This window comes from Cnephaeus nilssonii (assembly GCF_951640355.1).
Source record: "Cnephaeus nilssonii genome assembly, chromosome: 2".
Lineage (NCBI taxonomy): Eukaryota > Metazoa > Chordata > Mammalia > Chiroptera > Vespertilionidae > Cnephaeus > Cnephaeus nilssonii.
In genome coordinates, this window is record NC_137073.1 from 74,579,053 (window position 1) to 74,597,609 (window position 18,557).

Genomic DNA, 18,557 nt, shown 5'->3' on the forward strand with positions numbered 1-18,557 from the left:
GCAAGCGTTAGCCTTTGTCTTTATTATTACTATTATCCCCTGTTAAGTAAATGTCCTTCCTATACACCTAATAACCCACCACAGTGGTCTTCCCACTCTCAACACTAAGAACCTCTGACTATTTCCCCTCACTGACTCCATGTTTGAAATGGCTTTATCTACTGATCCAAATTATTTTCCCATCTTAGTCACATACATCACTGCCAGTATCATGTCAAAATCCAATGTTCAGTAAAAAAAAAAAATCAAAGAAATCCTGAGGCAGTCTCATCATTGGGAAACCAGCTACACCAACCGGAAAATTAAAGATACAGATGCAGAGGCTTCAGCGGGAGTCAGTGGTGTGTGTGCTGTGCTGGGCGGAGACATGGCCCACAGCCTCACCGAGGTTGGCATTTAGCAGGACAGACAGCTAGCCACCGTACTAATACAAGACAGAATGGGAGGAGAGGGTTCAAAGCGTGAAGAGATGAACAAGAAGTGACTTGAAAACTATGGAAGGTGCACCTGCCCTCCTCACCCTAATCCCAAACACTGCCGCCTGCAGATATCCCTCCTGAGAGCACAGGGTTACAGTCTATCCTTTGGGTTAAGAAATTATCTTTAGGAAGCTTATTTATACATGCAAATATGTTCCCTGCCAGAGAGGCAATCAGTCTGGCAAAAGGTAACCATCAGTTTCTTATTAGGAAAGGGTCTTAAGGGAAGCGGGTATAAGGCAGGGAAGTTACGCAATAACATTTGCCTGAGGAACGAGTTCAAAGGCAACCTGCTAATCAAGGCAGCCACTTGGCGTTATGAGAGCGGGTAGAGGAGCCCTTCTTCACAGAGCAGTCAGGTATTTAGGAACTGGCCGACCAGAAGTGGGTCTGCCGCAGCCATTTTCAGATGTGCAAGCCCCGAATGTGCCATTTGGGCACCGTCGCTGCATTTGAAAACACGACTGCGGCGACAGCAGCTCCCAAGTCTGCAGCAGGAGCAGTGTCCTTACCCAGAGGGGAGACACACATCTTCAGCTTGTGGTCATCAGCGGAGTAGACTCTTAATGGTCAAATAAACTTTATGCAAGAAAAAAGAGCAGAATCCAGAACCTTAATCTATCAAACCAGAAAAATCATTTGGGATACCCGACTTGCAAAGGATTCCTTGGAGGGTAGTTGATTCCATGTCATAAAACAGGAACAATCAGGAAAGGTCAGGAACAGCCCGTTGTGAGCACAAAGCAAGGATATTGCAAGGAAGGTCAGGGACAGTGCTCCAAGGTCAAAGGGTGACCAGATGGGACCAGTCCGGTCCATCAGAAAAGGAAATATGCAACTTGGTGAAGTCTATGAAAGTCCAGTTCAAAACCAATCAAAAGAGAATGGTATAAAGTATACAAAAATTAACCCTTTGCACTTGCTTGCTTTTTCTCGATTCCTTTATTCTACTCAGGATTTAATTTTTTAAATACCCCAGATTTTACAAAGCGCGGCAGTAGAATAAAAAACTGGAGTTTCTTTTCATACAAACTTATCTATTTGGATTTTTTTTTATATTTCACATTATTGATACATTCAAAGAGTAATTTTAATCTCGACATCCGAGTGCAAAAGGTTAAGTTGTAATAGATAAAATAAGACACACATGATCACTTATATTGATCTTAACAAGTTGGAAAGTGTTATTAAAATATGGGTGCTTTTTTCTGTCTACAGAGCATAGATATATACTTGTTTCTATACTGTATACACTACATATATGCTACAAAAAGAATAAGTACCAGGAACTCTAAGCCACATAGTCCTAGAAAACCATGGAAGTGTCCCAAATAAGGACTGAGGAGCACAGGTGGTGACAAAAATAGCCAGGTGGAAAGAAGGTTTGGCACTGATGGTCAAGCAGAGAAAGGATCCAGAAATATGACCTGAGATCAGCCAAATGACCCAAACTGCATCAGGTAGAGTCAATCCCTCACCTCCTCAGGGAGAAACCTCTAGAAAGCCCAGCTAGTTTCGAAAAAATATTCCAAAGGCATACATAAGCTTTTAATAACGTTAACAGATCACGCCAATGCATCATTATGACAGGACAATGGGTTATGTAACACTGGCCAAACAAGGCATGGAAGTAAATCATTTCTGGGAGACAGGGGGTGGGGGCAGGGACCAGATTCGAAATAAGAACCTACCTGAAAGCCATCTACTGAAAAGTAAAGAAAAAAAGGTCTGATTGATTTCACAAGTTCAGCCCGATAACTGTAGCCAGGGTCTGACTCACCTGGGAACTCAAACTGGCACCATGCTCTGTAACCTGGGCAAGTTCATAGGGGTATTCTTGGTGTCTGGTGCCTGTAAGAGCATGTCAACTCTTGGTAGGTATCAAAATGTTACAGTCCTCGCATGAGTCAAAATTAGTGTATGAAATGAGTGAAAGTTGTAGGGTGGATCTTTTAGAATAGGTTGAAGTGTGGTGAGTCTGTAACAACGTATCTGGGCAGTTCACCTGCACTTTCAGGTATCTGAAGTGTTCAAAAAATCAGGTCTACTAAATTTAATTGTTTAAAGGAATTAAATTTTACAACTAGTGTTTCAACAGTTAACAGTTTACTGACATACTGATAAACAACATGCAAATGTGTTCTTCTACAGGTATAATCAGCCACCAGACAGTTAAAAATCCATAGTATTAACTCCTTAGCAAGCCTCTCACTTCTTGAACTGGCTCCTTCTCACTTCACAGACTTTAAAACATTCCAAATGAAGCCACAAAAGGAAAACACGCCATATCCACATTTTAAGTCCAAAGATACCCCATCACACATAGTGGTTTTGAAACAATGGGTACTTTGGCTTTTCCTTTAATATTCTTTTTAAATTTTCTAATATTTCCCCAATGAGCATATTTTAAATAAGAAAATAAAAAAGCATTTCTTTGAAAAAAGAATGAGGCCACCCATCCCTGAGGTCTCCACATTAGGCAAATGCCGGAAGCTAATTCCAGCATGTCATAAATGCAAGAAGTTTCATCAAAAGGTTGATGGACCCTTGAGGCTTCAGCAGGGCTGAAGATACATATTACTGCCTACTGGAATGGCCCAAGGCATTTCCCCACACCTGAATTTACATATATGATTGCTTGCTGCCAGACAGCTGAGGGCAGTTTAATCTACACGTTATTGCCTCCTGCTGGCCAAACACCTGAACAGCTGAAGGCAGTTCCCCCAAAACTAACAATGCCTCTGTATACCAAACCTTAACCTTTGATATGTATATCTGCCTTAGGACAATTTGTGTTAATAAAGAGCGAAGGGTCCAGAGATTCAGAGAACTTGGTTACTGAAGCTAAGCCCTCCTCTGACTCCCCCATGGATTACAAATTTATTATATTTCTAGTCTCTTTATTAATTTACACCGCAGCGCCTTCTCCAGATTCCTGAACCCTTCCAGATGCTGAGAAACACCCACCAGCAGGCAAAGACTGAGGATTTCCTCTGAGGCTGCTGTGCTAACATTCACTGGCATCAGGACTCAGGTCACCCAGCTGAACGGACAAAGGGTACAATGAGTGGCAGGCAAGGAGCCTGGGGTCAGAAGTAAAGTAAAAAGGTAAGGGGCAGGCAGATACAAACAGGAAGCTAGGGGGTCATGATGAGCAGTTAGTCCTAATCCAAAAGACAGGGACAGAGACCCATTTGCAGGGCCAAGAGCTCATTTTGTAGATCAAGTAAGGCCCACAGGCCAGGGTAAGAGGAAGGCAGTGCCTGGGTACCTGCCTGGCTCCTGATCTATAATCAGAACTTCTGACCTGTTTAATTGTTTATCAGATAACAACACTTTATACCAGCAATACTGTTATTATCTGTAACCCGAATATAAAGGCTGAAGACATACATGTTCATTCCCAGCATTGCTTCTCATTATGCAGCAAGGGCAAGGCCACTGTACGTACTAAAGGGCCCTGCTGCCCAGCCTCCAAGTGTGTCTTGCCCAACAGAGCAGAATAGCAGCCTCACCTGAGTAACTGACTGCATTCTCAACCATCATAGGAAAAAGGTTTGATTAAAAACAACTCAGATACAACTGAGACTTCTGCATGCCATAACAAGAAGCAGCCAGAAATTAAGCTGAGAAAAGTAGAGGAGATTCTTCCAGGGAATGCTGTTTATCAAGTAAATACTGCCTTAAAAGATCCTACGTAAGGTCAGATCTGGCGAATGACAGGCTCAACAGGCATCTGCCCCAGGATAAGTAACGGTAACAGAAACTCCATGGTCAGTAACTGAATAACTGAGAAAAACGGTCCTAGAACATATGACACCAACATTAGCAGACCACGGGCAATGATAAGCAAGAAGCTGCTCTTTGGTCTTTGTTTACCAAGCTGTTCAAGCCATTGTTAAAATGATGGCAAACACACTGCCAACCACAGTGCAGTTCTATATAACTTCTGTCGAACACTGACAACACCGGAAAGGAACTTAGTACACCATTTCTTTACAAGCTGCTTAACAGCAATGCCCCAGGTGTCCACTTCAGGACATCAATTTAAGCTTCTACAAGACACCTCAGGAGCATGCTGCAGACGTGGACAGGAGCACAATGATGCGTGGATATGATAATGACATTAACCAAAGGTGGCTGGCGTAGCAGGTCACTAAAACAGTACTAACCATAGTGATAAGTGATCATACTAAGTGCTGAAAAATATGTGACAAAAAATGTTGGACAACACATTTGAAAATATTCCTTAAGATAAGCACTTTTGCAAAAAAAACTTTTAGAAAACTTGCTGGCATAATGATACCCTGGCCACCTATGAGGAAGCAGGCACAGAAGTGTTTTCCCCCCAGTTCTAAACTATTAGGAAAAGAAATCATAGAAAAGGCACCTATATTTGGTCTATATTTCTAGCAACTGCCATCTTCCAAAGAAATCTCATAAGTACTGATGAGGAAAAGTCAAATTATATGACATAATTAAAATTCTTCTCTAATAGGCCAGAATTGCAATGAATTATTATAGAAACCTTTTCATTTGGAGAGGAAAGAGCCAGGAAGAAGTTAACATAAACCTCTAGGCAGAAGATTCTGCCAGGAAAATGACTTCTAGTGATATAAACATAAGGCAGATGCTCTAAAAGAAATTTAAAACTTAATTAGACATGAAGCCTTCCAGCCATTACCTGTGTACACACAAGACAACAGTCACAAAATGGATTTTTAAAATCATTTTTGCTACCACGTAAAAATCACATTTCTTCCAGGCCATTAAGATAAAAAAGTGACCTGTGACCTAGCAGAAATGTCAACATTTTCAAAAATTAACTTCTCAAACAACTGCTTTTAAACAATGAATGGGGAAGAGTGATGTCACAGAAATGGTGGCATGAGAGAGCCCCTTGTCCTCTCCCCCTGAAATTTCAACAAGTTAACCAACTATAATTCAACAAAGAAATCCCTGCTCGACACAGATGCATGCCTGAGAGACCTGTGCATTGAAACATCTAAAGGTGGGCAATTGGGAATCAAGGGGGAGATGAGAAGGGAGCAAAGCGCAGATGGGCTGCAGCCCTGCAGCTGGGAGTCATGGCTTAGCTGGAAGAAGGGAGAAAGCCGGCGGTCACAGGCACTTCCTTTGGCCAGGAGGAACAGAGAGCTGCAGGGGTGGGGCAGCCCAGCAGGGCAAGTGGCAAGGGAGAGAACAGTGTCTAAGTCAGCATATGCTTGACAGAGCACAGGGTTCTGCCATGCAACTCTCCACTGTTGATCCAGGTGGTGGTGTTTCAGAGAAAGAAAGGAAACCACAGAGCCCTGCCTCCATTTGGACTCCAAAAACTCATCTCCCGTTGCCCTTGGAGTTGGGTCCAGTAGCATATTATCTGTAAACCAAGAGCTGTTTTAGTAGAATAGCTGTTCCCTCTGTGACTGATCCCTAGGAGGGGTGCTTGGGGTGGGACGCCATTATGGTGAGGGCAAAAGAAACCCCACCCTAAAGTAGAGTGGCTGTATTATCTTATGGGAGCTCCAGAGATTTAAGACTGGAAGATCACAGAGGTAAAAAAATCTTGTGATTCAGCACCATCTACTGGAAATAAGTAGAAAGACCTCTTCAGAAATAAATGCATAAGCAAAGGAGGACAGCAAATAACATGAATAACCATAGTAACATGGATGACTAGAAAGAAAATTAAAAATCTCCTGAAAGCAAGCTGGAACATATGTGATAAAAATGACAGAGATTTCAAGATTGTAGTTCTGAAAATACTCAACAAGATGCAAGATAATACAGACAAGCAATTCAATACACTCAGAAAACAGATCAATGAACAAAATGAGTACCAAAGAGATTGAAACTTTAAAAAAGAAACAATAAGAAATCCTAAAAATGAAGCATGCAATTAAGGAGATTAAGAGTGAACTACTGAGCACAGAAAACAGAGTCAACCAGATGGAGGAAAGAATGAGTGATATTGAAGATAGGAATCTGAAACGATGCAGAGGAAGAAGAGAGAGACCTGAGCATAAATAAAAATGAAAGAGCTCTCTGAGAGTTATCTGACTCCATCAGAAAAAGCAATATTAGGATTATAGGGATTCTGGAGGAGGAGGAGAGGGAGCATGGAACAGAGAGTCTATTCAAGCACATAGTGGATGAGAACTTCCCAAACCTTTGACAAGAACTAGATCCTCAAGTCCAAAAAAACAAACAGAACACCTAGTTGCCTCAATACAAAGAGACTATCTCCAAGGCACTTGTAATTAAAGCTGTCAAAAATTAATGACAAAGAAAAAATTTTCAAAGTAGCCAGGGAAAAGAAATAAGTGACCTACGAAGGAAAACCCATCAGAATATCATCTGACTTCTCAGCAGAAATTCTACAAGCCAGAAGAGAGTGGAACCAATTATTCAAACATCTGAAAGAGAGAAATTACCAGCCACGAATAATATATCCAGCAAAATTATTCTTTAAATATGAAGGAGAAATAAATACATTCCCAGACATACAGCAGCTGAGGGATTTTATCACCAGAAAACCTTCATTGCAGGAAATAATCAAGGGAGTTATTATATCTGAAACAAAGAATATAAGGTCACAACACTATGAGTAAGATCACCAAAACTTACAGCATAAACAGGCATAATTTGTAACAACAAAACATAAAAAGGGAGGGGGTAAAGGTCTGAACTGGCAAAGGAAGATGAAGACCAGATGCACTCAGAAGAAAAAAAGCTATGATATATATGCAAGTTTATTTTTTATAAACCTAATGGTAACCACATACAAAAATCCCTAAACTAGGATACACATCTTAAAAAAAGAGGAAAGAAGTATGGAAAACCACCAAACAAAAACAATAGCCAGAAACACAAAGGAAAAGAACCAATGGAGGCACAGAGCTACCAGAAAACTAAAGATGAAATGGCTATAGGAAACCCTCCTACATCAATAATTACCCTAAATGTAAATGGTCTGAATTCACCAATAAAGTGGCATAGAGTAGCAGAGTGGAACAAAAAACAAAACCCAACCATATGCTGCCTACAAGAGACATATCTAAGCTGCAAAGACAAAGGTAGATTTAAAGTAAAAGAGTAGAAAATTATTCTCCAAGCAAATAACATCCACAGAAAAGCAGGTGTAGCCATACTTACAGCTGACAAAATAGATTTTAAGATAACAAAAGACAAAGATGGACAAAAAAAAAATGAATGTATCTTCCTTTGACTAATCTAAATCAATTTCTAAGTGTCTTCTTTACCCTTACAAGAGGTATTGAACAAAGCAAACAAAAATTATATGGAATTTTATTAATCTGTGATAAGAATTTAACCAAACTAATAATTTTAAGAGTATCAAAACCAACATTATGACCATGATAGCTGCTCATTTGATATATTTTTGCTATATAAACTTCATCATATCTAAAGAATATTGTAGCACTCTATGAGATTTCCTAGAAGTTTCTACGTAAATTTTCTTATTATTATATTTATAGGTCTTTCACTCATTTTCCAGTTTTCTATTTTGATGTAGATTTAAAAAAATCATCAAAATATTTTTCAAGTTCATTGTTTTTACATGACAATTATTTTAATTTTGTACCAGCAAATTTAAAATTACCCAATCTAATAAAAGTTCTTGAATCATTAAAAATAATTTAAGACCTCTTTTAAAATTAAAATTTTAGTTTTATTTAAATTTACTTTCTAGACTTTTAGTTGTATTTTTCCCACCTTAGTGCATGAATACAATAGATCATTCTTGGTATGTTTTTCCGGTCATAGACATCTGTTGTTTCTGGATAAAATATCTGGAAAACAAAAGAAACAATGTTTTTATTATGTTTTGCTTTTCACAAAATTATTGTACTTCTCCCAAACGATCCTACTTTGACGGTCCTTGCTGTTCTGTATTCATTTAAACGCAGAAGAATCTCTTAGTTACTGCTTCATCTTGTTCTACAGGAGGACCAATCACTGCGTCTGATCCCCTGCCTAACAGCGCGCCACCTAGTGGTTCAAGAGAGTGTGCGTAGGGGTGATAGGAGTGGGAGGTTCCCAGCCGGCCACTCCAAGAAGGCTGTGTCCACATGGTTAGTTACGTGGCAGTTTCATTTCACAAGGCTTGAGCCCATCTGGACTCTGCTTTCTACAATGGAGTCACTCCTGTGACTGACTGCCCAGAGGTCCGCTGTTTTGAGAAGGATGTTCTTCTTCAGCATTTTATTACATTGTTAAGAACTTAGCTACCCAGTTCTATAAACATGCATATACATACACGGATATTTTTTTCTGCTTAAAGTATTACATTTCACTGAATACACTTTGGAAAATGGGTAAAATATGGAGGAAAAATACCTATAATCCCACCTCCAGACGGTCACTATTAGCATTTGGGGATACTTTCTTCCAGTCCTTTTTCTGTATATGTCTCTGATATTTTTATGTTTGCATGGATGCATTTCAAAATAAAGTTGCACATATCATAACCTGTTTAAAACACTTAATAGAACATGACCCCTTTTTTATTCTGTCAGAATATTATTTCTAATGGATGCATGATTCTTTCATATTTTAACCGTTATTTAACCAGTTCCCCATGTTTGTACTTTTTTTTGTCCTCAATTTTCCCCCTATTATAAGTCACTGCAATGAACATCCCTGCATTTTCTGAACACCTAATTAGCTCTTTTGGATAAACATCTAAATATAAATTTACTAGATTGAAAGGTTAGAACATTAAGGCTTTTAAAACCTACTTACACTATTCTTTTTAAAAATGTTTTTTAAAATTGATTTTTAGAGAGAGGGGAAGGAAAAGGGAGAGATAGAAGAAACATCGATGAGAGAGAAACATCAAGAGAAACACTGATTGGCTGCCACCTGCATGCTTCCCCCCCCCCGCCCCCCGCCTGAGCCCACCCCCACTCCCCCAGGATTGAGCCTGCAACCCAGGTATGCACAGGTGACCTCTTGACGCATGGGACAATGCTCAATCCACTGAGCCATACCGGCTGGGCTGTTTACAATATTCTTAAGCTAGAAATTAAAAGCCTAATAAGAAACATTTTAGAATGGGGCACCAAACTTACCTGTTCCTAAGCACTACAAAATGAATAATTAGGCTTGAAGCTTCTAAGATTAAGATAAGCATATTGGTATTACTTGCTTTCAGTAAACACTTTATAAAATTTGAAATAAAAATTAAGTCATGTACCATAGGTGGTATTTGATACTCAAGTGAAATGTTCTGTTGGACATGGGAAAAAGCTGAGAAAAGAAAGCAAGCAAAGTTTCTTGAGATACAAATGTATAGTCACTGAGCACTTAAAGAAATGCCTGTAGCCTGGGCAATTTCAAAGGTCTTTCCAACTATCTTTTAACACAGTTGCTATTAAAGTGCCAATGAGAAGAGGACTCTCAATTCAGGAGAATGTGACCAGGTTTAAAGTTCTATATATAAGCAGAGGACAACAATGGTCCCCTCCCATTTCTTTAAACACTTACTTTTCTACTTAAATTTCTCCTGGAAAATCATTGTAAAGCAAGGAGATGGAATCAATTTATGGTTCACAATGTTTTATTCAGCACTGCGTCCCCAGCACCTGGCATGATGCTGAGCACAGAGTAAGCACTTAATTCTAATAAATGAAGATTGAATAGCAAATACATCAGTCCATTCAGTATGCTGTTGGTTTCTCATCTTGCAATGTAATGAGTCAATGACTTCACAATAAAAATCAGTGTTAAAATAGAATCTTCTAAAATAAAAATAGAATCTGCTGCTATGTGGATTACTTGCTCGATTTAAAATCAAGGGAGGCGTGGCCCTACATATGCACAATTGGAAAAGGTTTAAATCAAATCTATCAAACATAGTGAAATTATCCTAATCTAACGTATGTTGCCTTACATAGAAAAAAGTCCTATTGGAATTTCTTTCTTTATTAACCTGCTTACACCCAATCCCTAGTTAGTATTTGCTAAATCACAATCTAGAAATATGAATTCTGTATTATGACTAGTGCCCAGAAGGGAATGGCATTTAATGTTCTGGGCATTTTAGGAGAAGGGAAATGGGTAAAAATGGCAGAATAACATAAATCCTTCTTATTGACTATTTTGAGATGAAATAAGCTGAACTAAAACAGATATCAGCCAAAAATATGTTAAAAATAGCCAAGCATAATTTACATTAAGGAATCTTTCGGTTTTTTTTTGTTTGTTTTTGTTGTGTTTTAAAATTGCAAACCTGGATTAATAATAACAACAACACAGGTCTTAATTATTCAGTAGCCTACTGACTTGCCTTCAAGGTAAACCACTCCTAATCAGTTTCTTTGAAATAGCTGTCCATACTAAGCAACACAAAAGGAATGAGCTATCGATACATACAAAAACCTGATGGCCCAGCAGGCATGGCTCAGTGGCTGAGCATTGACCTATGAACCAGTAGGTCACGATTAGATTCCTGGTCAGGGCATATGCCCGGTTATGGGCTCGATCCCCAGTATGGGACGTGCAGGAGGCAGTCGATCAATGATTCTCTCTCATCATTGATGTTTCTATCTCTCTCTCCCTTTCCCTTCCTTTCTGAAATCAATACAAATGTATTAAAAAAATACAAAAAACACTTGATGGATCTCAAGGGCAGTGAGGGCATTATGCTTAATGCAAAAAGGCAATTGCTGCAGGTAATCTACTGTACGTCTGGGGACAGCGCTGGGAGAGGGACACAATATGAAGGGCACTCCTCTGTGGGGTCTGTACCTTGACTGTGGTGATGGTCACACAAACTGTTCATGGACTGAATGGAACCCCCCACATACATACACATGAATGCACATAAAATGGTGAAAACTGGATAAAGTCTGTAGTCTAGTTAACACTGACACACCAATGCCAATTCATCATTTACTACAGTTATGAGATGTCACTGCTGGAGGAAGCTGAATGAAGAGTACACGCAGATATACTATTTTTGCAACTTCCTGTGATTCTATAATTATTTCAAAATAAGATGTTTAAGAAATTGCTCTACAATTTCTATCAAATGTAATTATTCCCTCATTTCCTCTACTTGCCTGTCTGTCTGCCTGCCCTTTGAATTTAACAAGCTTTGAATATTTGCTGAATGAGTTTTATTTAGAAGATCTATTTCAGGAGTAAGGGCTATAACCCCCTAGCTGTTAAAATGTATAGTGATACAATGATTTGTAGCAATAATTTATAAAAATAAATTTGTAATAATAATTTGTAGTGATGCAATGAGATTAGGAAGCATAAGTATAAATAGCAAACAAAAAAGGGAGGTGGCTATTGTAAATCAACTATCTACCAGTTAAAGTTTGTTCTGACCTTGTTTAATTTATATTCACTTGTGCATGGCTGCTCTTGACCTGTACATGTACTTCATTCTGAGTTCTTACCATTTATTACTTTGTATAGGCCTTTCCTGAGGCAATAAGGCAATCTATTGCATTAATATACCCAGTCTGCTAATCATTTTTTATAACAAGAAATTCGTACACTCCCCCTTTTGGCTTTCCAGTTTAGGTTTCAGTATCTGAAGGCTTACCTTCGGTAGACCAATAGACTCCATGGCTCTCAACCACTGGACAGTATTATCTGTGTGTCGAAAATGAAGGCCAGACTTCTAATGGAGAGGAAGGAAACACACAAAAAGTGAGTCATTTGTAATAATTTTGTCATTAGTAGAATGTTTTTCAATTGTATTTCTCCTAGAATAAAGTTATTAGAGCCCACATAAAACAACTAAAGACACAGTAAAGGAGACTACACTATTCAGCAACACCCCGACCATCTGTAATAGACCATTCTACTAGTTTCCATTAGTCATACATTTGAGGTAACTCTGAAGTAGAATCTCAAAGACCATTTAATGTCTAGCACATGCCTAAGGATATTTTATGAAACATGTACACAGGTGTGTGCATATACACACATATACGGTGTTAAGATTTGGCAATGACAGCTGAGAAGCCTAGCAACTCCAGGGAAAACAGACAGGGTTTTAGAAGACTAAGTAGAATGGTGTGTGTGTGTGTGTGTGTGTGTGTGTGTGTGTGTGTGTATGTGTGTGTGGTTTCTAGTTCTGCCAAATCATTTTTTTTTCCTGATCATTGATGTAATATTCTGTGGAAAATGTAGAAATATACAAAGATAAAAAACCCACCCACAACATGGAGCTAATTTTAGTTACTATTCCTTCTGTAATTTAACCCTAATCTTGGCCTTGTGCAATAAGTAAACGTTCAGTGGAAATGTTCTACAAGACCTTTTCTACCCATGTACTAAAAATAGTCTTTCTATATTTTCTGTTGTTATTTACAGTCATATTCGGACAACCATTTTTTCTGCATATTCTATAAATACTGCATACTTGCCTCTATCTCATGAAGTTGTATCAGGTAATGAACCATTGAGAGCTTAAAATGGTCTGGTATTTTTAATTAGTTAAATGAATAGCACAACGTTATCTATTTGAAAACAAAAAAGTAAAGAGAATATAGTGTCATCCTATGACTAACATACAATAATTATATTCAGATGTCTGTTTTTTTTCTATCTTCTGTGACCTACAATTTAATAGCTTATTTAACAGAAAAGTATATTTGTTGCTGTTAGAAATTAAGAAATATAAGCTAATTAACATCTGATAAATATTTATGCCTATTAAATACTGGTCACTATCTACTGAGATTGAACTATGTGTGTCAAATAGTTCAAATAGTCACTAAAATGACTAGGTAAATTCACTTTATGTAAATTATCTCTAATTTTCAAAACACCCAGCAAGGTGATTATCATTCCCATACTTTAGAGATGAAGAAGGGGGCGGGGGAGAGGAGGAGGAGGAGGAGGAGGAGGAGGAGGAGGAGGAGGAGGAGGAGGAGAAGAAGAAGTGATTTGCCCAAAGTCAAAAGGCAGTGAAGTGGCTGGTCTAGGATTCAAGATGAGGTCTCCACAGATCTGAAAACCTTTCCTATGCTAAACCCCCAGAGAGCACAGGTTCCCAACGGTAGTTGGATTATTCTTCAGAGGGAAGAAATTAGCTAGTTGCTATGAAATAATAAGGGGGAGGGGGGAAGGAGGGTGAGAGGAAAGGAAGAGGAGAAAGAAAGAGAGCAAGAGCAGCCAGACAGTTAATAGCCAGGCTGCAGCATCTGAGGGTAACTCAGCATAAACAACTTTGGCAGAACACAGACAATTCTCAGACATGGTCACTCTGTGGCCATGGAAGAGCAATTTGGAAACAATCTACAATCACGTCAAGACAGAGAAAAGGCCCTTTGGCACCACAAATATAACTAAACAACCTCCCTTCCAACTAAGATGAACAACTTGCTTCTTGACTCATGTCCATCTAGTCTCTATTCAGTCTTCTCACGTCCTAGATAAAAATTACCAAGTCACCAAACTGACCCGCTTCCTGAGGACAAAGATAACGGGACAGTCCTCGCTTCCCTACGTCCTTATGAGACTACCCCGCACAAGCCCAGAGCCACACTAAGCCCCTCGTTTCTCCCCCTCTTGACTCCATGGGTACACATTTTTTTCTTACTACAATGAGTGAAATAAAACTAATTTTGTTTGATCCCAGGTGTGTTTCTGGAGTCTTTGGCTGGTGGGCTTCAATAATTTCAAACCATGTAACAAGCATATTCCATCCATTTAGTGGTTTTATTAGCGAGGTAACCTCAGGAAAGTGATACATTTCTTTGAACCTTGGTTTCTCAGCCATAAAATAAAAGAAGGATTGCTTCTTTGAGTTGGAGAGATTAAATGAGAATGTTCATAGAGCACTTCGTTGCAAAGCGCACTTAAGAATGCAATGAATGTTAGTTATTACACTACAACACTGGGCTTGAAACTCTCATTCACCTTTAAGATCAGAAAAAAGTTTAGCCCTTCATGTAAGAGGCACTGAAAGAAAGAATGGTTGTCTTGGTTATATTCCTACAGTAAATAAAAGGACAGATTTCAAATCCTTCACCTATTTTACCTTATTTAAAAAATTTTCTCATTGTAGCTAACATTCAATATTATATTAGTAGTCACAGTGATTAGATGTTTTCCTTCAAACACTTTAAATACCTGAGGACTTTGATCTACGGCTGGCATATTTAAGAAGTAAGCTTCAGAGGACGAACTGTATCAAACATCTTTAATCTACTAGATTTACTTTAATTAGAACAAAAATGGTCTCCTAAACAGGCTCCAAATTATCTCAGTCCATTATAACCATTTTTAGCTTATCATTCCTCCTCCCTTCCCTCCCACACACATCCTACATATGAATACTAGACTAGGTGGCATGTCTGTGGTCATACTTAGTCAATGGTTGTTATTGTCCACCCACCCAATTTTTTCAGGTATTGGACTAGAAGTATATGCTGATTTTCCACTGCTGAGCTATTACAACACCAGCAAGCAAGGTTATTCTTTCTTTAAAAAAATATTTTAAAAATAATAGGTTGTATTACATCTGAAGTCATAAATATTCATTACATAATTAGTAGATATTTCATTTGGGGATTATATCCTTGGTGAAAGGGCAAGGTCATTCTTGCTTAAACGGAGTAGATAAGGAATTGTGTAAGTCTTCTTTGGATGGTAACTTCTTACATAGAATCAAAGCATTTTAGAACTATGAGGTAGCTTAGAAACCAGTCATTATTCTAATTTGCTCATTTTGTAGATGAGCAAACTGAGGGCCCAAGTATTTAAGACACATTCAAGTTGACACATTCAAGTTGACTGTTAAGCTCAGGGCCAAGCCTAGCTTGCAAGACTCCTGACTCCAAATCCAAATATTCTGTTCAGTTAACTGCACACAGAGCCTCAGAACCACCACCTCAAACAGTCATAGTGTGCGTACCGCTATCAGGCACTGTGCCAAATGCGATCACATTTGTTCCTCACAGTACCTCCACAAAGGTTGATACTATGATTATTCTTCTCACTTTACAGGTGAGGAAACTGAGGCAAGTTTAGTGATGAGGCCCAACTCAAACTTTTTGATTCACAACTCATATGACTGTGCATATAACCATGGTGCATGTCCTTTCCCTATCGAAGGCTCACCAAATATTCACCAATCATTTATAATAAGTCTACAATGATCTGTGCAGTATTGGAACAACACCTTTTTTTTTTTTTGGTCTTTGAGCCTCGTCAGGCTGAGTCCTCTACAAGGAATGCCTTCCTCCTCCTTCTCTTCCCCTCGCCATCCTAGTCTGCTTGGGAACACTCATCTTTCAGACCTTCACCACAGAAACCTCTGGCTTCTTCAGCACCCCGCCCCCTTTAGAACGCAACACTCTCTTTTTGGTTGTCTCCAACTGTCTACCCAGCTGTCTTCTCATCACTGCCCTCCTCCCACTTCCAATCTCTCGCCAGGACTCACCCTTTGTTTTCCCTCTTGAATCCACCGACTTCTTGGCGATGCAGGCCCCTGTCACCTGGATTGAATAACCCCCTTACGACACTCTGCCTCCACCCTCATCCTCCCTCCAATTTATTCTGAACCACACAGAGCAGCAGACAGATCTTTCAAAAGCACACCGACTGCGATGCCTGTTTCACATTTCAAAGGCTTCCTCCCACCCCCAATCCCTACACTTAGGATGAAATCATAGATCCTCCACGTGTGACTTCCTGGTCTGTCTCTGCTTCCTTCCTGGTCCATTTCTCATCACGATCCTTCACTGCAGCCTCGTAGCCACTCAATTTGGCAAAGCTCTATTCTTCCTTGAGGAGTCGATCACAAATGGGACCCCTCTCTCTGTACTCTCTGTTCTCATTCCCTACCCCGAACTCTGCCCATGATGATTTTCTTCTCATTCTTCCAGCCTGAGTAAATGGCTTCTCATCTCCTGTATGTTGCTGTGAATTTCTTTCTTCATTCACGCACCACAATTCACAATGTATATTCACTTGCAGTCTGTCTGTCCAACTGTAGCACCATGAAACCATGTCCGCCTTGCTCATCACTCTGTCTTGAGTGCCTAGCACATAGTAGGTGTTGACATGTATTACATGAATGGATGAGTCTAGTTAGAAATCTTAGTACAGCTTTATAATCTTTCCCTATAACTTTATTAAAATGTATTATATCCATCTTATCTACCATTAGAGCAGTGGTTCTCAAACCTTAGTAGTACATAAGAAAAGAACTACATGGAGTGATTATTAAGAGTGCTTCCTGGGTCTCTACTCAAGAGATTCTGCCTGACTCAGAAGCCTGGGTTGGGGTCCAGGTTCCACTTTTTATACACAACCATCGGGAAGTTCTGCAGGAGGTGTGCGCATCACACTTAAAGGAAGGGTGTCAAACTCGAAGCACCTTGATTAAGTTTCGAACAAAGCATAGAAGACAAGAAAAGAGATGGAGTCCTTTGGTTCCTTGAAAGGACTGTCATTCATTTCTTCACCCAACACCTGTTTCTCTAGCAATGACCATGGCCAGATCCTGCACCATTCGCCAAGGATATAGCAGAGATGACACGTGGTTTTTGCCTTCGTGACAAGACAATCATTACAGTATACCATGATATACATTATAGTATATCATTAAGAGGGACAGTGCCAGGTGCCACTGTGAACTGGGCGTGGTCACATAACTCAGACCTGGAGGGAGGGGTGCAGGTGCCCAGAGAAAGAATACTCATCATGGGAGGTTTAACGCTAAGACCTAGGACATCTTTCTAACCCTAAATTAAAAGGAGCCAACATTGCATATAAGCTGGCAAAGAGGCGGCACAGCATGAAAGCGCTCATCAGCGCACATTCACTCGAAGGCGCCAGTGCCCAAACTGAAGAATTCAGAGCTCGGGACGAAGCTCGTGCTTAGGGACACACTGTCTGACAGGCGGGTCATGTTTTATAGCTGCAGTCTAGGCAGATCCTGCAGGGAGAGCCCACGCTCACTGAACTCATGGTTTCCAGATGGCACATCAAGGACTGGGCCTGGATTACTGAGCGCTCCCTTGGGTTTCAACATCTTTGCCACAGCCCCATGATTTAGTGTTTGGGAAGGAGCACATGAAGGGCTTCAGTCCTGAAGAACACAAGAGCAGGAAGTTAATTAAGTCTCCTCTTCACTAATATTTGCCTCCTTTCATTTTTTTGTAAGAGAAATGAAATGGGCTTAAAATAAAATTTTATGATTGCATGGCAAATCATGAAACATTTCCATTCAGGGACATTAGGCACTTTCAGGAACTTAATGAAAGGAAAGAGAGAAACACCTCTTTTCTCCTGCGACTTAACAGAGGAGTAGTTCCCATCTGTCCCTGAGCTTTCTCCCACATCACAGCTGGCATCAACCCCCTCTTTCTGCTTCTTCCTTTCCTCCCGCCCCTCTCCTACCTTCTCTTCTTCTGGGCACCCCAGCCTTCCAGGGGCCTGGGGGGGGGTGGAGGATGGCAGGACCCAGCGCTTTCCTCTCTCACTATGTTTAACTTAGGGATGATTCACTGGCCCAGGCTCCACAAGGATTTTCTCTCATCTCCATCCCAAAGATAAGTAGCTACTTATTCAAACAGTAGGATCTCTAAGGCTAGCAGGACCTGTTTAAGTTGCCAGGAAGGTATCCACAACTGAACTGGAAAGAGACACTTATACTCACGGTGTTTGATGTGACAGGAGGAGGAAAAACTAGCCTACTCCCTGCTCTGAGGCTCGCTCCCACTGAGGCTCGCTCAGTTACCTTTTAGACTAGACCATGAAAACAGACTTGTCCAAAAAGATCTGTCTGTCTGTCTTTCTTCCCTGATTCTCACCATCGATAACATCACAACAGAATATTCACGGTCCCCTTTCAGGGAGGGCCGGAGACCAGCCCAACTACACCTTAATTCTGTCATCAAATCTACATGGCTGTTAGTGCTAATAGGCCTGGATCTTGGAAATAACCATTGTAGAAGCAAGGGAAAAAAAGAAAAATCATGCTCTAAAATGTGGACAAATATTAATTTATTTTGTGATGGGGTTATAAGAATATTTTTTTCTGTGCTTTTATGAACATCTAAAAATATTTTTCAAAATTAA

The 18,557-nt window shown here is 39.8% G+C and overlaps 1 protein-coding gene across 1 annotated transcript in view; it reads right to left on the reverse strand.

The window, feature by feature from the left end:
* The window catches only part of IQGAP2 (IQ motif containing GTPase activating protein 2), a 269,366-nt gene that overhangs the window by 110,389 nt on the left and 140,420 nt on the right, over positions 1-18,557 (reverse strand). The window contains exons 4-5 of the mRNA XM_079786601.1: positions 12,061-12,138; positions 8,217-8,293 (exon numbers count right to left, since the gene is read on the reverse strand). Of these exons, the coding sequence (XP_079642727.1) occupies positions 8,217-8,293; positions 12,061-12,138 (155 nt within the window). The remainder of the gene's footprint in view (positions 1-8,216; positions 8,294-12,060; positions 12,139-18,557) is intronic.